We start from the raw sequence: 15342 nt of genomic DNA, 5'->3' as shown, positions 1-15342 counted from the left end.
AGAGGGGGTGTGAGCAGGGAATATTGTGATCGGGATTGTTAGGAGTATATTCATACAAGGCTGAGGAGCTGAGCAGGGAATATTGTGATGGGGATTGTTAGGAGTATATTCATACAAGGCTGCAGGAGCTGAGCAGGGAATATTGTGATCGGATTGTTAGGAGTATATTCATACAAGGCTGCAGGAGCTGAGCAGGGAATATTGTGATCGGATTGTTAGGAGTATATTCATACAAGGCTGCCGGAGCTGAGCAGGGAATATTGTGATCGGTATTGTTAGGAGTATATTCATACAAGGCTGCAGGAGCTGAGCAGGGAATATTGTGATCGGTATTAGGAGTATATTCATACAAGGCTGCAGGAGCTGAGCAGGGAATATTGTGATCGGTATTGTTAGGAGTATATTCATACAAGGCTGCAGGAGCTGAGCAGGGAATATTGTGATCGGATTGTTAGGAGTATATTCATACAAGGCTGCAGGAGCTGAGCAGGGAATATTGTGATCGGATTGTTAGGAGTATATTCATACAAGGCTGAGGAGCTGAGCAGGGAATATTGTGATCGGGATTGTTAGGAGTATATTCATACAAGGCTGAGGAGCTGAGCAGGGAATATTGTGATGGGGATTGTTAGGAGTATATTCATACAAGGCTGCAGGAGCTGAGCAGGGAATATTGTGATCGGATTGTTAGGAGTATATTCATACAAGGCTGCAGGAGCTGAGCAGGGAATATTGTGATCGGATTGTTAGGAGTATATTCATACAAGGCTGCCGGAGCTGAGCAGGGAATATTGTGATCGGTATTGTTAGGAGTATATTCATACAAGGCTGCAGGAGCTGAGCAGGGAATATTGTGATCGGATTGTTAGGAGTATATTCATACAAGGCTGAGGAGCTGAGCAGGGAATATTGTGATCGGTATTGTTAGGAGTATATTCATACAAGGCTGCAGGAGCTGAGCAGGGAATATTGTGATCGGTATTAGGAGTATATTCATACAAGACTGCAGGAGCTGAGCAGGGAATATTGTGATCGGCATTGTTAGGAGTATATTCATACAAGGCTGCCGGAGCTGAGCAGGGAATATTGTGATCGGTATTAGGAGTATATTCATACAAGACTGCAGGAGCTGAGCAGGGAATATTGTGATCGGCATTGTTAGGAGTATATTCATACAAGGCTGCCGGAGCTGAGCAGGGAATATTGTGATCGGTATTAGGAGTATATTCATACAAGACTGCAGGAGCTGAGCAGGGAATATTGTGATCGGCATTGTTAGGAGTATATTCATACAAGGCTGCCGGAGCTGAGCAGGGAATATTGTGATCGGTATTGTTAGGAGTATATTCATACAAGGCTGAGGAGCTGAGCAGGGAATATTGTGATCGGTATTAGGAGTATATTCATACAAGGCTGAGGAGCTGAGCAGGGAATATTGTGATGGGGATTGTTAGGAGTATATTCATACAAGGCTGCAGGAGCTGAGCAGGGAATATTGTGATCGGATTGTTAGGAGTATATTCATACAAGGCTGCAGGAGCTGAGCAGGGAATATTGTGATCGGTATTAGGAGTATATTCATACAAGGCTGAGGAGCTGAGCAGGGAATATTGTGATTGGGATTGTTAGGAGTATATTCATACAAGGCTGCTGGAGCTGAGCAGGGAATATTGTGATCGGTATTAGGAGTATATTCATACAAGACTGCAGGAGCTGAGCAGGGAATATTGTGATCGGTATTAGGAGTATATTCATACAAGGCTGAGGAGCTGAGAAGGGAATATTGTGATTGGGATTGTTAGGAGTATATTCATACAAGGCTGCAGGAGCTGAGCAGGGAATATTGTGATCGGTATTAGGAGTATGAGAAAATTATTAAGACTTCCGCGCTACGGACTATATGGATGGGTGAACACTCAGTGTATAAGTAAAATGTATAGGTATAAATTAAATATGAGGTATATCTAAAAATAGGCTGCAGCCTCCCTAAATGATAGTCCGGAGACTATACAATGGATGTAAGAAAAAGTAGGGATGGTGGCGCTGCCTATATGGCTTTAGATATAGTATGGTAAAAACTCTGGTGATTAAAAATGTGTAAAGTGCCTAAGTGCTGACATTAATATGTGCAATAATATAATATAAATACACCAATACAAAAAATATATAAAAAAATATATATAATCCTAAACATCAAATTAGTGCAAATGCGCAAGTGCAAGGTGTTAGGTGCCTTCACGGATGTTGAAAGTGACTGGTGCAAAAAAATGAATATGCGATAGGTGACCTACATAGACAATAGGTTCCCAATTGATATAACCAATAATAATAAATACATGCAATCTTAAGGTGCTAAAAAAAAGTGCTATGTGGTGTAAGAAACCCCAATTTTACCACCTAGACTGGTAAAGGGGTAATAAAAAGTGCCAACAGAAGCCAGTCCAAAATCTATACAGCTCGCAAAGTCCAGTAAATGATCTAGTAAAAAAGTCTATATGTCACATGCAGTGACCACAGGCAAACATAGGTTGAAATAGGTGACAACACTCGGGTGACAACACTCTGGTGATTAATAGATGAAGAGTAACCCCGTGGTGGGTGGTAAGGTGCTGGGATATCCTTCCAGTGGAAAGGCACACTTACCAGAAACACCCACCCCACACAGGGGTATAGAGCGGGTGTTTAAATGGGTCTTAGCAGCCCAGCGATATCCTCCTATGCCTAGATGGAAACGTGTGCCAAAGGCCTGGCTGGTCCTAGTATGGATATCTCCTGGTTTGGTCCCCTGTGAATTTTCCTGACCGAGGTGTCCCTCAATTCCACTCCCGAAAATTATGCCAGAAAATAAATGGTGGACATAGTGTAATTCCATTACGTAATTTATTTAGCAAAAAAATGTACAGAGGTACTCACATTGAGCAGGTAGAATCGAGCATGGAAGTGTATCTGAGCGCTTGCGATCCAAGCCTCGATACCAAACGAGTAAACCGGAAGTGACTCGACACGCCGTACGCGTTTCGTAGCTAGTACGTCATCAGCAGTGTCTCAGATACACTTCCATGCTCGATTCTACCTGCTCAATGTGAGTACCTCTGTACATTTTTTTGCTAAATAAATTACGTAATGGAATTACACTATGTCCACCATTTATTTTCTGGCATAATTTTCGGGAGTGGAATTGAGGGACACCTCGGTCAGGAAAATTCACAGGGGACCAAACCAGGAGATATCCATTCTAGGACCAGCCAGGCCTTTGGCACACGTTTCCATCTAGGCATAGGAGGATATCGCTGGGCTGCTAAGACCCATTTAAACACCCGCTCTATACCCCTGTGTGGGGTGGGTGTTTCTGGTAAGTGTGCCTTTCCACTGGAGGGATATCCCAGCACCTTACCACCCACCACGGGGTTACTCTTCATCTATTAATCACCAGAGTGTTGTCACCCGAGTGTTGTCACCTATTTCAACCTATGTTTGCCTGTGGTCACTGCATGTGACATATAGACTTTTTTACTAGATCATTTACTGGACTTTGCGAGCTGTATAGATTTTGGACTGGCTTCTGTTGGCACTTTTTATTACCCCTTTACCAGTCTAGGTGGTAAAATTAGGGTTTCTTACACCACATAGCACTTTTTTTTAGCACCTTAAGATTGCATGTATTTATTATTATTGGTTATATCAATTGGGAACCTATTGTCTATGTAGGTCACCTATCGCATATTCATTTTTTTGCACCAGTCACTTTCAACATCCGTGAAGGCACCTAACACCTTGCACTTGCGCATTTGCACTAATTTGATGTTTAGGATTATATATATTTTTTTATATATTTTTTGTATTGGTGTATTTAGATTATATTATTGCACATATTAATGTCAGCACTTAGGCACTTTACACATTTTTAATCACCAGGTATTAGGAGTATATTCATACAAGGCTGAGGAGCTGAGCAGGGAATATTGTGATCGGTATTGTTAGGAGTATATTCATACAAGGCTGCAGGAGCTGAGCAGGGAATATTGTGATGGGGATTGTTAGGAGTATATTCATACAAGGCTGAGGAGCTGAGCAGGGAATATTGTGATCGGTATTAGGAGTATATTCATACAAGGCTGCAGGAGCTGAGCAGGGAATATTGTGATCGGATTGTTAGGAGTATATTCATACAAGGCTGCAGGAGCTGAGCAGGGAATATTGTGATGGGGATTGTTAGGAGTATATTCATACAAGGCTGAGGAGCTGAGCAGGGAATATTGTGATGGGGATTGTTAGGAGTATATTCATACAAGGCTGCAGGAGCTGAGCAGGGAATATTGTGATCGGATTGTTAGGAGTATATTCATACAAGGCTGAGGAGCTGAGCAGGGAATATTGTGATCGGTATTGTTAGGAGTATATTCATACAAGGCTGCAGGAGCTGAGCAGGGAATATTGTGATCGGATTGTTAGGAGTATATTCATACAAGGCTGAGGAGCTGAGCAGGGAATATTGTGATGGGGATTGTTAGGAGTATATTCATACAAGGCTGAGGAGCTGAGCAGGGAATATTGTGATCGGATTGTTAGGAGTATATTCATACAAGACTGCAGGAGCTGAGCAGGGAATATTGTGATCGGATTGTTAGGAGTATATTCATACAAGGCTGAGGAGCTGAGCAGGGAATATTGTGATCTGGATTAGGAGTATATTCATACAAGGCTGAGGAGCTGAGCAGGGAATATTGTGATCGGATTGTTAGGAGTATATTCATACAAGGCTGAGGAGCTGAGCAGGGAATATTGTGATCGGTATTAGGAGTATATTCATACAAGGCTGAGGAGCTGCATAGTGGGGCTCGACTTCCTAAAATTGGAGAGTCCAAAATCTGGTCCAGCTGTGCTTGGCAGTGTTTCAGCGTCTAAAGCTGGCCATACATTATACAATCTACTCATTCAATCTCCTTTAGATTTACCTCCAACTATGTAATACAAGGGCCTGTCTGATTGCATACAAATTGGAAACAGGTTAGGTTTGACCTCCTATTATATGGCCATACTTCAGCTACTCACCATACCAGGACCCAGGTGGGCACCGCTCCAGACAGAACCCCTTGCCATTGAAATGGGGGGGGGGGGGCTTTCGGCCAGGAGGAACGCTGTGACTGTCGTATGCGACCTGGCGAGGTGTTTAATTTGCAGGCCAGCCCCCATCCAGTGACCGAGGTTCTGTGCACGCTCATTGGCCAGACTGGGGTGACCACTGGATCTAGAGATTCTCCAGCCCATCGCCCAGTCCAGCAGATGATTGTAGATCTCACAGGGAAAACATTTCTATCTAAAAAATGTTGCCAGGATCAAAGATCCCAGCAAGGAAATCGGTCCTCACTCCTGACTAGGCAGAGAAAAACTAAATGTCTCTAGCAGAGGGAGGGAGGGAGGGAGGGAGAATACCCCCTGGCACTGCCCATGGGTGCAGCAAAAATTATCTTCTGCCTAGTCTCCTACTCCTGTAGGGGGCAGTATAACCCAATAGTTATTAATACCAGGAGCTGTGTCCGTCAATGAACAAAAGAGAAATCCCAAATTTTGGGTTGTCCCCAGAAAAGTTAGAGGGGGAAATCTTCCAATGGAGACACTGGCAGTTCTGGTGACCCGGGGAGCCCCAGCAATTCTCTTCATTTCTTTATTCATCACAAACATGGTTCTCTCCCCTCCCCCCTGGTTCCCAATGATGTCATCATGAAATGTCACACTGAGAATTGGCCCATAGGAGACAGGACCTACACATTGCCATCATCATCATCATCATCACCCCTTCATCATCATTTGTCCTTCCTCACCCCCTTATCATGATCATCTATCCCTCATCACTCCTCAATCATCTGATCCTCCTCACCCCTCATCAACATCTGTCCCTTCTCACCCCCCTCATCACTCCTCATTCATCTGTCCCTACTCCTCATCATCATCTGTCCCTCCTCACCCCTCATCAACATCTGTCCCTCCTCATCACTCCTCATTCATCTGTCCCTACTCCTCATCATCTGTCCCTCCTCAACCCTCATCACTCCTCAGTCATCTGTCCCCCCTCATCACTTCTCAATCATCTGATCCTCCTCACCCCTCATCAACATATGTCCCTTCTCACCCCCCTCATCACTCCACATTCATCTGTCGCTCATCAATCGCTCCTCACCCCTCAATCATCTGTCCCTTCTCACCCGCCCCTCCTCATCATCATCTGACCCTCCTCACCCCTCATCACTCCTCAGTCATCTGACCCTCCTCACCCCTCATCACTCCTCAGTCATCTGACCACCCTCACTCCTCAGTCATCTGTCCCTTCTCACCCGCCCCTCATCATCATCTGTCCCTCCTCAACCCCTCATCACTCCTCAGTCATCTGACCCTCCTCACCCCTCATCACTCCTCAGTCATCTGACTCTCCTCACTCCTCAGTCATCTGACCCTCCTCACCCCTCATCATCAACATCTGTCCCTTCTCACCCCATCATCACTCCTCATTCATCTGTCCCTCACCCCCTCATCACTCCTCAGTCATCTGTCCCTCCTCACCCCCCTCATCACTCCTCATTCATCTGTCCCTCCTCCTCATCATCATCTGTCCCTCCTCATCACTCCTCATTCGTCTGTCCCTACTCCTCATCATCATCTGTCCCTTCTCATCACTCCTCATTCGTCTGTCCCTACTCCTCATCATCATCTGTCCCTTCTCATCACTCCTCATTCGTCTGTCCCTACTCCTCATCATCTGTCCCTCCTCAACCTCTCATCACTCCTCAGTCATCTGTCCCCCCTCATCACTCCTCATCACCTGTCCCTCCTCAAACTCTCATCACTCCTCAGTCATCTGTCCCCCCTCACCCCCCTCATCACTTCTCACTCATCTGATCCTCCTCACCCCTCATCAACATATGTCCCTTCTCACCCCCCTCATCACTCCTCATTCATCTGTCCCCCCTCACCCCCCTCATCACTCCTCAATCATCTGATCCTCCTCACCCCTCATCAACATATGTCCCTTCTCACCCACCCCCCATCACTCCTCATTCATCTGCCGCTCATCAATCCCTCCTCACCCCTCAATCATCTGACCCTTCTCACCCGCCCCTCCTCATCAACATCTGTCCCTCCTCAACCCCTCATCACTCCTCAGTCATCTGACCCTCCTCACCCCTCATCACTCCTCAGTCATCTGACCCTCCTCACCCCTCATCATCAACATCTGTCCCTTCTCACCCCATCATCACTCCTCATTCATCTGTCCCTCATCCCCTCATCACTCCTCAGTCATCTGACCCTCCTCACCCCTCATCATCAACATCTGTCCCTTCTCACCCCATCATCACTCCTCAGTCATCTGACCCTCCTCACCCCTCATCATCAACATCTGTCCCTTCTCACCCCATCATCACTCCTCAGTCATCTGTCCCTCCTCACCCCCCTCATCACTCCTCATTCATCTGTCCCTACTCCTCATCATCATCTGTCCCTCCTCACCCCTCATCAACATCTGTCCCTCCTCATCACTCCTCATTCATCTGTCCCTACTCCTCATCATCTGTCCCTCCTCAACCTCTCATCACTCCTCAGTCATCTGTCCCCCCTCACCCCCCTCATCACTTCTCAATCATCTGATCCTCCTCACCCCTCATCAACATATGTCCCTTCTCACCCCTCATCACTCCTCATTCATCTGTCGCTCATCAATCCCTCCTCACCCCTCAATCATCTGTCCCTTCTTACCCGCCCCTCCTCATCATCATCTGTCCCTCCTCACCCCTCATCAACATCTGTCCCTCCTCATCACTCCTCATTCATCTGTCCCTACTCATCATCTGTCCCTCCTCAACCTCTCATCACTCCTCATTCATCTGTCCCTCCTCACCCCCCTCATCACTCCTCATTCATCTGTCCCTACTCCTCCTCATCTGCCCCTCCTCACCCCTCATCATCTGCCCCTCCTCACCCCTCATCATCTGCCCCTCCTCACCCCTCTCATCACTCCTCATCATCTGTCCCTTCTCATCCCTCAATCATCTGTCCCTCCTCATGTGTCCCCTGACATCTGTCTGTCCCCCGGACCCTCCTCCTCCTCCTCCTCGGTCAGCTGTTGTCACTCACCGAACTTCTTCCAGTCAGAGTCATCCAGAGAGTCCATCACCTCATAGAAGCCGCACATGACGGCGGCGGGGACCTGGTAGAGGAAGACGTCCTCTATGGACATGGTGTCTGTCCGGTGTTCTCCTCTCATACACACAGGCTAATGAATAACTCCATCACTTCCCTTTACACAGAGCCATGTCTATCCCGCCTGTGTGAGGGAGGCAGAGAACGCCCGCCCCCAGCGGCCATCTTGTGTGTGGCAACTTTACAGAAAGAAGAAGGAAGTAGCAGAGACTTTCCACAGGACGCACCTCTAATCCTTCATTGGATAGACAGGCTCTAACCCTACCCAGGCTTTATTAAAGAGGAACACAAAAATGTGCTATTAACACTCCTAATAAGAAGGAACCTCTGCCTACCCCCCCTCCTCCCCCAAAAAAAATCTTTACCCCTCATACATACATGTCTCAGGGAAAAAACACATACCATGTCCTGGATGAAGCAGAGGTTCTCCCTTCCCCCTTTTCTCCATTGCATCCATTTCTACTGGAGATCCAACGCATGTGCAGACATTGCAGTACTAGGGAGACTAATGCCTCGTTTCCACTGAGCGGAACGGTTCGGGTCGGTACAGTTTGGGAGGGTTAGAATGGTCCGGTCTATTCAGGTGAGCGTTTCCACTGCAAGTCAGGCCACCGGGAACCATGCGGGGTTTACACCAAATGAGGGGTTTGTTTTGCGCTTTCATTTGACGTGAGTATTGAGGTTTTCCTGTCCACCAATCGGTGGAATCTATCGTGTGAGGCCAGTAGCTCCGCCCTAACCGTACCGTACCATTTCCTACGGCCCTACATCTGAAGGAGGACCAGGAATGGTGCGGTTTGGTTCGGTTGTATGGGCCACTTTCATAATGGAAACACTCAAATTAGCGTACCGTACCGAACCGACCCGAACTGATCCGCTCAGTGGAAACGAGGCATTACTGACCCTGGAGCGTGTCTGCGCATTTTCCACATCTTGGAGCACATCAGACACACTGCGAGACCCTCATCTGTGCTCTGCACGACCCCTCACCTGTACTCTGCGACACCCTCGTCTGTACTCTGAGACACCCTCCGCCTGTACTCTGCGACACCCTCACCTGTGCTCTGCGACACCCTCACCTGTGCTCTGCACGACCCCTCACCTGTACTCTGCGACACCCTCGTCTGTGCTCTGCATGACCCCTCACCTGTACTCTGCGACACCCTCATCTGTACCCTGCGACACCCTCGTCTGTACTCTGCACGACCCCTCACCTGTACTCTGCGACACCCTCATCTGTACTCTGCGACACCCTCGTCTGTACTCTGCACGACCCCTCACCTGTACTCTGCGACACCCTCGTCTGTACTCTGCGACACCCTCGTCTGTGCTCTGCACGACATCTCACCTGTACTCTGCGACACCCTCATCTGTACTCTGCGACACCCTCGTCTGTACTCTGCACGACCCCTCACCTGTGCTCTGCACGACCCCTCACCTGTACTCTGCGACACCCCTCGCCTGTACTCTGCACGACCCCTCACCTGTACTCTGCGACACCCCTCGCCTGTACTCTGCACGACCCCTCACCTGTACTCCGACACCCCTCGCCTGTACTCTGCACGACCCCTCACCTGTGCTCTGCACGACCCCTCACCTGTACTCCGACACCCCTCGCCTGTACTCTGCACGACCCCTCACCTGTGCTCTGCACGACCCCTCACCTGTACTCTGCGACACCCCTCGCCTGTACTCTGCATGACCCCTCACCTGTACTCTGCGACACCCCTCGCCTGTACTCTGCACGACCCCTCGCCTGTACTCTGCACGACCCCTCGCCTGTACTCTGCAACACCCTCGTCTGTACTCTGCGAGACCCCCCTGCTTATACTGTGCGAGACCCCCCGCCTGTACTCTGCGAGACCCCCCGCCAGTACTCTGCGACACCCCTCGCCTTTACTCTGTGCGATCCCCCCCGCCTGTACTCTGCGACACCCCCCGCCTTTACTCTGTGCGATCCCCCCGCCTGTACTCTGCGACACCCCCCGCCTTTACTCTGTGCGATCCCCCCGCCTGTACTCTGTGACACCCCCGCCTTTACTCTGTGCGATCCCCCCGCCTGTACTCTGCGAGACCCCCCTGCTTATACTGTGCGAGACCCCCCGCCTGTACTCTGCAACACCCTCCGCCTTTACTCTGTGCAATCCCCCCCGCCTGTACTCTGCGACACCCCCCGCCTTTACTCTGTGCGATCCCCCCGCCTGTACTCTGCGACACCCCCGCCTTTACTCTGCGCGACCCCCTGCTGTACTCTGCGCGACCCCCCTGCTGTACTCTGCGCGACCCCCCTGCTTATACTCTGCGAGACCCCCCCTGCCTGTACTCTGCGAGGCCCCCTTGGTTATACTCTGTGACACCCCCGCCTGTACTCTGCGACACCCCCCCCCCCCCGCCTGTACTCTGCGCGCCCCCCCGCCTGTACTCTGCGAGACCCCCCCTGCCTGTACTCTGCGCGACCCCCCGCCTGTACTCTGCGAATTGGCCTAAAAAGGAGGAAAAATTTTGATTTTTTTTTTTTTTAATGGGAATGTTATACAGCAGAATGTGAAAAATATTGTTTTTTTTTTTCAGAATTGTTGCTATTTATTTGTTTATAGCGCAAAAAATAAAAGTCGCACAGGTGCTCAAATACCACCAAAAGAAAGCTCTATTTGTGGTAAAAAAAAGGACATACATTTTATTTGGGTGCAGCGTCGCACGACCGCGCAATGGTCCGTTAAAATAACGCAGTGCCAAATCGCAAAAAATGGCCTGGTCATTAAGGGGACAATAGAAAGGTAGGGGTGACCAGCGCTATGGAGTGTAGACCTTAGACAATAGTGAAGGTGTAAGCTGCCAACAACCAAACCCACAGGGGGTTAAAGTGTGAAATATGTATGAAAGGAGGTTGTAACGGCGCTACCTTAAAGTGAATAAGTGCTTATTGTATGTGCCAACTTAAAACAAAGTGCCAATAAAAATTGTGTCATAAAAAACCATTTAGTTTAAAAATAAATAAAGTGCACTAGTGATTTGTGGTGTGACCAAGTTAGCTGGTTAATAAACTGGGCCCATAAGGTGCAACTCAGTAAAGTGCAAGTGCTGTGCTGCATATACTAGACGAGTAAGAAATAATGGGTTCCCAATGTGCATTTATTTTATAATAACAGTTGACAGAAAATAAGTTAAATTCATAAGTGAAAAATCGCATAAAACAGTGAACATAAATTCATCCGTGCTGTGCGTGGAATTTGTAATACCACTAAAGTGAAAAAAGTGCTAAATTGAATAAGAGAAAGTGATAAATAAAATTGGGGTTGCAATTTTGTTGTACATCCACTAGATGTCGCCCCTAGATATACGACCTGTACTTAAGGAAAAAGATGGTCGGTTTCTTCCGGGGTTCTCCAGTGGGTCGAACCAGGCTTTTTAGTACCTCAGGTTAGAAGAAAGAAACCCCATGATGTAAAGTATATCTGTAGCGTGGAAGAGAGAGCATAAAGACTCACGTTTGAGGCTGTCTAGGATCAGCGGTGATGGCCGGGAAGCTTCCGCGTTCCACGGCCCAGGCTCCGAAACCGGAAGTGACGTAATGACGTTACGACTCCGCCCTACGCGTTTCGTCATGTGACGTCTGCTGCCGCTCCAGCAGACGTCACATGACGAAACGCGTAGGGCGGAGTCGTAACGTCATTACGTCACTTCCGGTTTCGGAGCCTGGGCCGTGGAACGCGGAAGCTTCCCGGCCATCACCGCTGATCCTAGACAGCCTCAAACGTGAGTCTTTATGCTCTCTCTTCCACGCTACAGATATACTTTACATCATGGGGTTTCTTTCTTCTAACCTGAGGTACTAAAAAGCCTGGTTCGACCCACTGGAGAACCCCGGAAGAAACCGACCATCTTTTTCCTTAAGTACAGGTCGTATATCTAGGGGCGACATCTAGTGGATGTACAACAAAATTGCAACCCCAATTTTATTTATCACTTTCTCTTATTCAATTTAGCACTTTTTTCACTTTAGTGGTATTACAAATTCCACGCACAGCACGGATGAATTTATGTTCACTGTTTTATGCGATTTTTCACTTATGAATTTAACTTATTTTCTGTCAACTGTTATTATAAAATAAATGCACATTGGGAACCCATTATTTCTTACTCGTCTAGTATATGCAGCACAGCACTTGCACTTTACTGAGTTGCACCTTATGGGCCCAGTTTATTAACCAGCTAACTTGGTCACACCACAAATCACTAGTGCACTTTATTTATTTTTAAACTAAATGGTTTTTTATGACACAATTTTTATTGGCACTTTGTTTTAAGTTGGCACATACAATAAGCACTTATTCACTTTAAGGTAGCGCCGTTACAACCTCCTTTCATACATATTTCACATTAAGGGGACAAATCCGTCCGGTCCAGAAGTGGTTAAAGAAAAGCAGTGCCAAATAGCAAAAAAATAGCCTGGCTATAAAGTGGGTAAAACCTTCCGGTGGTCAAGTGGTTAATGCAACTTTGTATATTCTATGGGGCCGAGTTGCACCGTAAATCCCACCAAAGTAGCACAGGAACCTTTTTTCAAAGTTGCACCATGCTGAGTCGCATCGATGAGAAGGGGCCCCATTGAATATAATGTGCTTTCCTTTGTCATGTGATTGTACACGACTTAACCACTTAAGCCCCGGAGGATTTGGCTGCTAAAAGACCAAGGGGTTTTTTGCGATTTTTTACTTCGTGACTTTGACGGACAATTGCGGGGTCGTGCGACGATGTACCTAAACGAATTTCACATCCTTTTTTCCCACAAACAGAGCTTTCTTTTGGTGGTATTTGATCACCTGTGCGATTTTTTGATCATGCGCTATAAACAAAAAAAGAGCATAATTTTTGCAAAAATAACAATATTTTTCACTTTTTTTTTATATGAAATTCCCCCCCAAAAAAATGTAAAAATCAAAATTTTTTAACATTTTCGGCCAAATTGTTTTACGCTACATATGTTTGGTAAAAAAAATCGCAAAAAGCGTATTTTGATTGGTTTGCGCAAAAGTTATTGCGTTTACTAACAAAGGGAAAGATTTTTGTCATTTTTGGTGTTTTTTTTTTAACGAGTAATGGCGGCGATCTGCGATTTTTTTTTGCGGTACTGCGACATTGCGGAGGACAGATCGGACCCTTGACTGACATTTTTGACACTTTTGGGGGTACCAGTGACATTACTGCAGTAATCAGTGCTATATATATGCACTGTTACTGCAAAAATGACACTGGCAGGGAAGGGGTTAACTTTATTGGACAGGGAGGGGTTAAGTGTGTCCTAGGGGCGTGTTTCTAACTGTGCAGGGACATGGCTATTGGTGTAAAAGCAAAGATCAACGGTTCTACATAGTAGAACTGTCAGATCTTCATTTTTACACCAGGGAGAATGACGGGTGGCTTGTTTACATAAGCCGCTCCGCCTTTCTCCCTTCACAGGAGCGATCGTAGTGTGACCGGCGGACATCGAGTCCGCCAGACACACGCACTGACTTGTCTGTGAACGAGCCGCGGCGGGCGCGCGCCTTGGCGGGCGCGCGCCCGCCCGTAATAGGCTCGCAAGTCAGTGACAGGCGAGTGACATATCGATACGTCACTCTGCCTGGCCGGGGCTGACCGCCGCAGTATATAGTCGTGCGGCGGTCGGCAACCGGTTAAGTAACATCAGAAATCACACTGGTGTGACCCAGCACCTACAGAATAACCACAACTTTACTTTATTAGTTAATGAAAGCACATTGGAAGCCAAAACACTTGGATAAAGGAGGGGATGGTTGAAACATCTGACAGATCTCTTTTTTGTTTTATGTATTTATTTAGTTGGGATGATTTGGGGGGGGGGGGGGCGAGTGTATTGACTGGATGGAAATATAGGAGCAGTCTTTGCTTTAATTATGAATATCAAAGTAAAAGTAGAAGGAATACGTTTACTAGCTCCAGGCACATATCAGTCTAGGCTTTAGGCTCCAATCAGTTTTTTTTTTTGCCATCTGTTTCCCATTGGGGAGATTTCCCTTCACTTCCTGTCCCATAGTAAAAACAGGAAGTGAGTGGAAATCCCTCTAAAGTGTTGTCACCAGTAAGGGAGAGTTATAACTCCAATCACTTTTTTGCCATCTGTTTCCCATTGGGGGAGATTTCCCTTCACTTCCTGTCCCATTGTCAAAACAGGAAGTGAGTGGAAATCCCTCTAAAGTGAGGAAATCTCTAGTTGTCACCAGAAGGGAGTAAGGGAGAGTTATAACTCCAATCAGTTTTTTTGCCATCTGTTTCCCATTGGGAAGATTTCCCTTCACTTCCTGTCTCATAGTCAAAACGGTAAGTGAGTGGAAATCCCTGGTTGTCATCAGAAGAGAGTAAAGGAAAGTAATAACTCAAATCACTTTTTTTGCCATCGGTTTCCTGTTGGGGAGATTTCACTTCACTTCCTGTCCCATTGTCAAAACAGGAGGTGAGTGGTAAACCCTCTAAAGTGAGGAAATCCCTAGTTGTCACAAGAAGGGAGTAAGGGAGAGTTATAACTCCAATCAGGTTTTTTTTGCCATCTGTTTCCCATTGGGGAGATTTCCCTTCACTTCCTGTCCCATTGTCAAAACAGGAAGTGAGTGGAAATCCCTCTAAAGTGAGGAAATCCCTGGTTGTCACCAGAAGAGTGTAAGGGAGAGTTATAACTCCAATCAGTTTTTTTTTTGCCATCTGTTTCCCATTGGGGAGATTTCCCTTCATTTTCTGTCTCATTGTCAAAACAGGAAGTGAGTGGAAATCCCTCTAAATTGAGCAAATCCCTGGTTGTCACTGGAATTCATGCCCTCATTAGAAGATTCCTTCTCTATTCCTATTCTGGTGACAAATTTGGATTCTCTTTCGCTTTAACTCTCGGTGCTAACAGTAAACAGAACAAATAGAAGGTGAATCTCTCTAATGGGAGCACAGACAGCAATAAAAACCCAACAGGGGTTATAATCCTTCTCCACTGTATCCCAAATGTAAAAAAAGTTACACTTTAAAGGAACCTGGCGTTTGTTCACTAATGGCAGCAACCATATTTCTATTTTCCAATCGGTGGCTTTAAAAAATGTAAAAAGACACCCCCTGCATAAAGCCAGCCATAGAAGGTTGGAACCGAAC

The 15342-nt window shown here is 46.9% G+C and overlaps 1 protein-coding gene across 1 annotated transcript in view; it reads right to left on the bottom strand.

The window, feature by feature from the left end:
* Window positions 1-8280, bottom strand: part of IRAK1 (interleukin 1 receptor associated kinase 1) — a 188404-nt gene extending 180124 nt beyond the window's left edge. The window contains exon 1 of the mRNA XM_082264522.1: window positions 8128-8280. Within this exon, the coding sequence (XP_082120648.1) occupies window positions 8128-8257 (130 nt within the window). The 5' untranslated portion in view covers window positions 8258-8280. The remainder of the gene's footprint in view (window positions 1-8127) is intronic.
* Window positions 8281-15342: the final 7062 nt, after the last annotated feature.

Source organism: Pelophylax lessonae (genome assembly GCF_965119305.1).
Source record: "Pelophylax lessonae genome assembly, chromosome: 7".
Classification (NCBI taxonomy): domain Eukaryota; kingdom Metazoa; phylum Chordata; class Amphibia; order Anura; family Ranidae; genus Pelophylax; species Pelophylax lessonae.
This window is presented reverse-complemented; position numbering and strand designations above follow the sequence as displayed.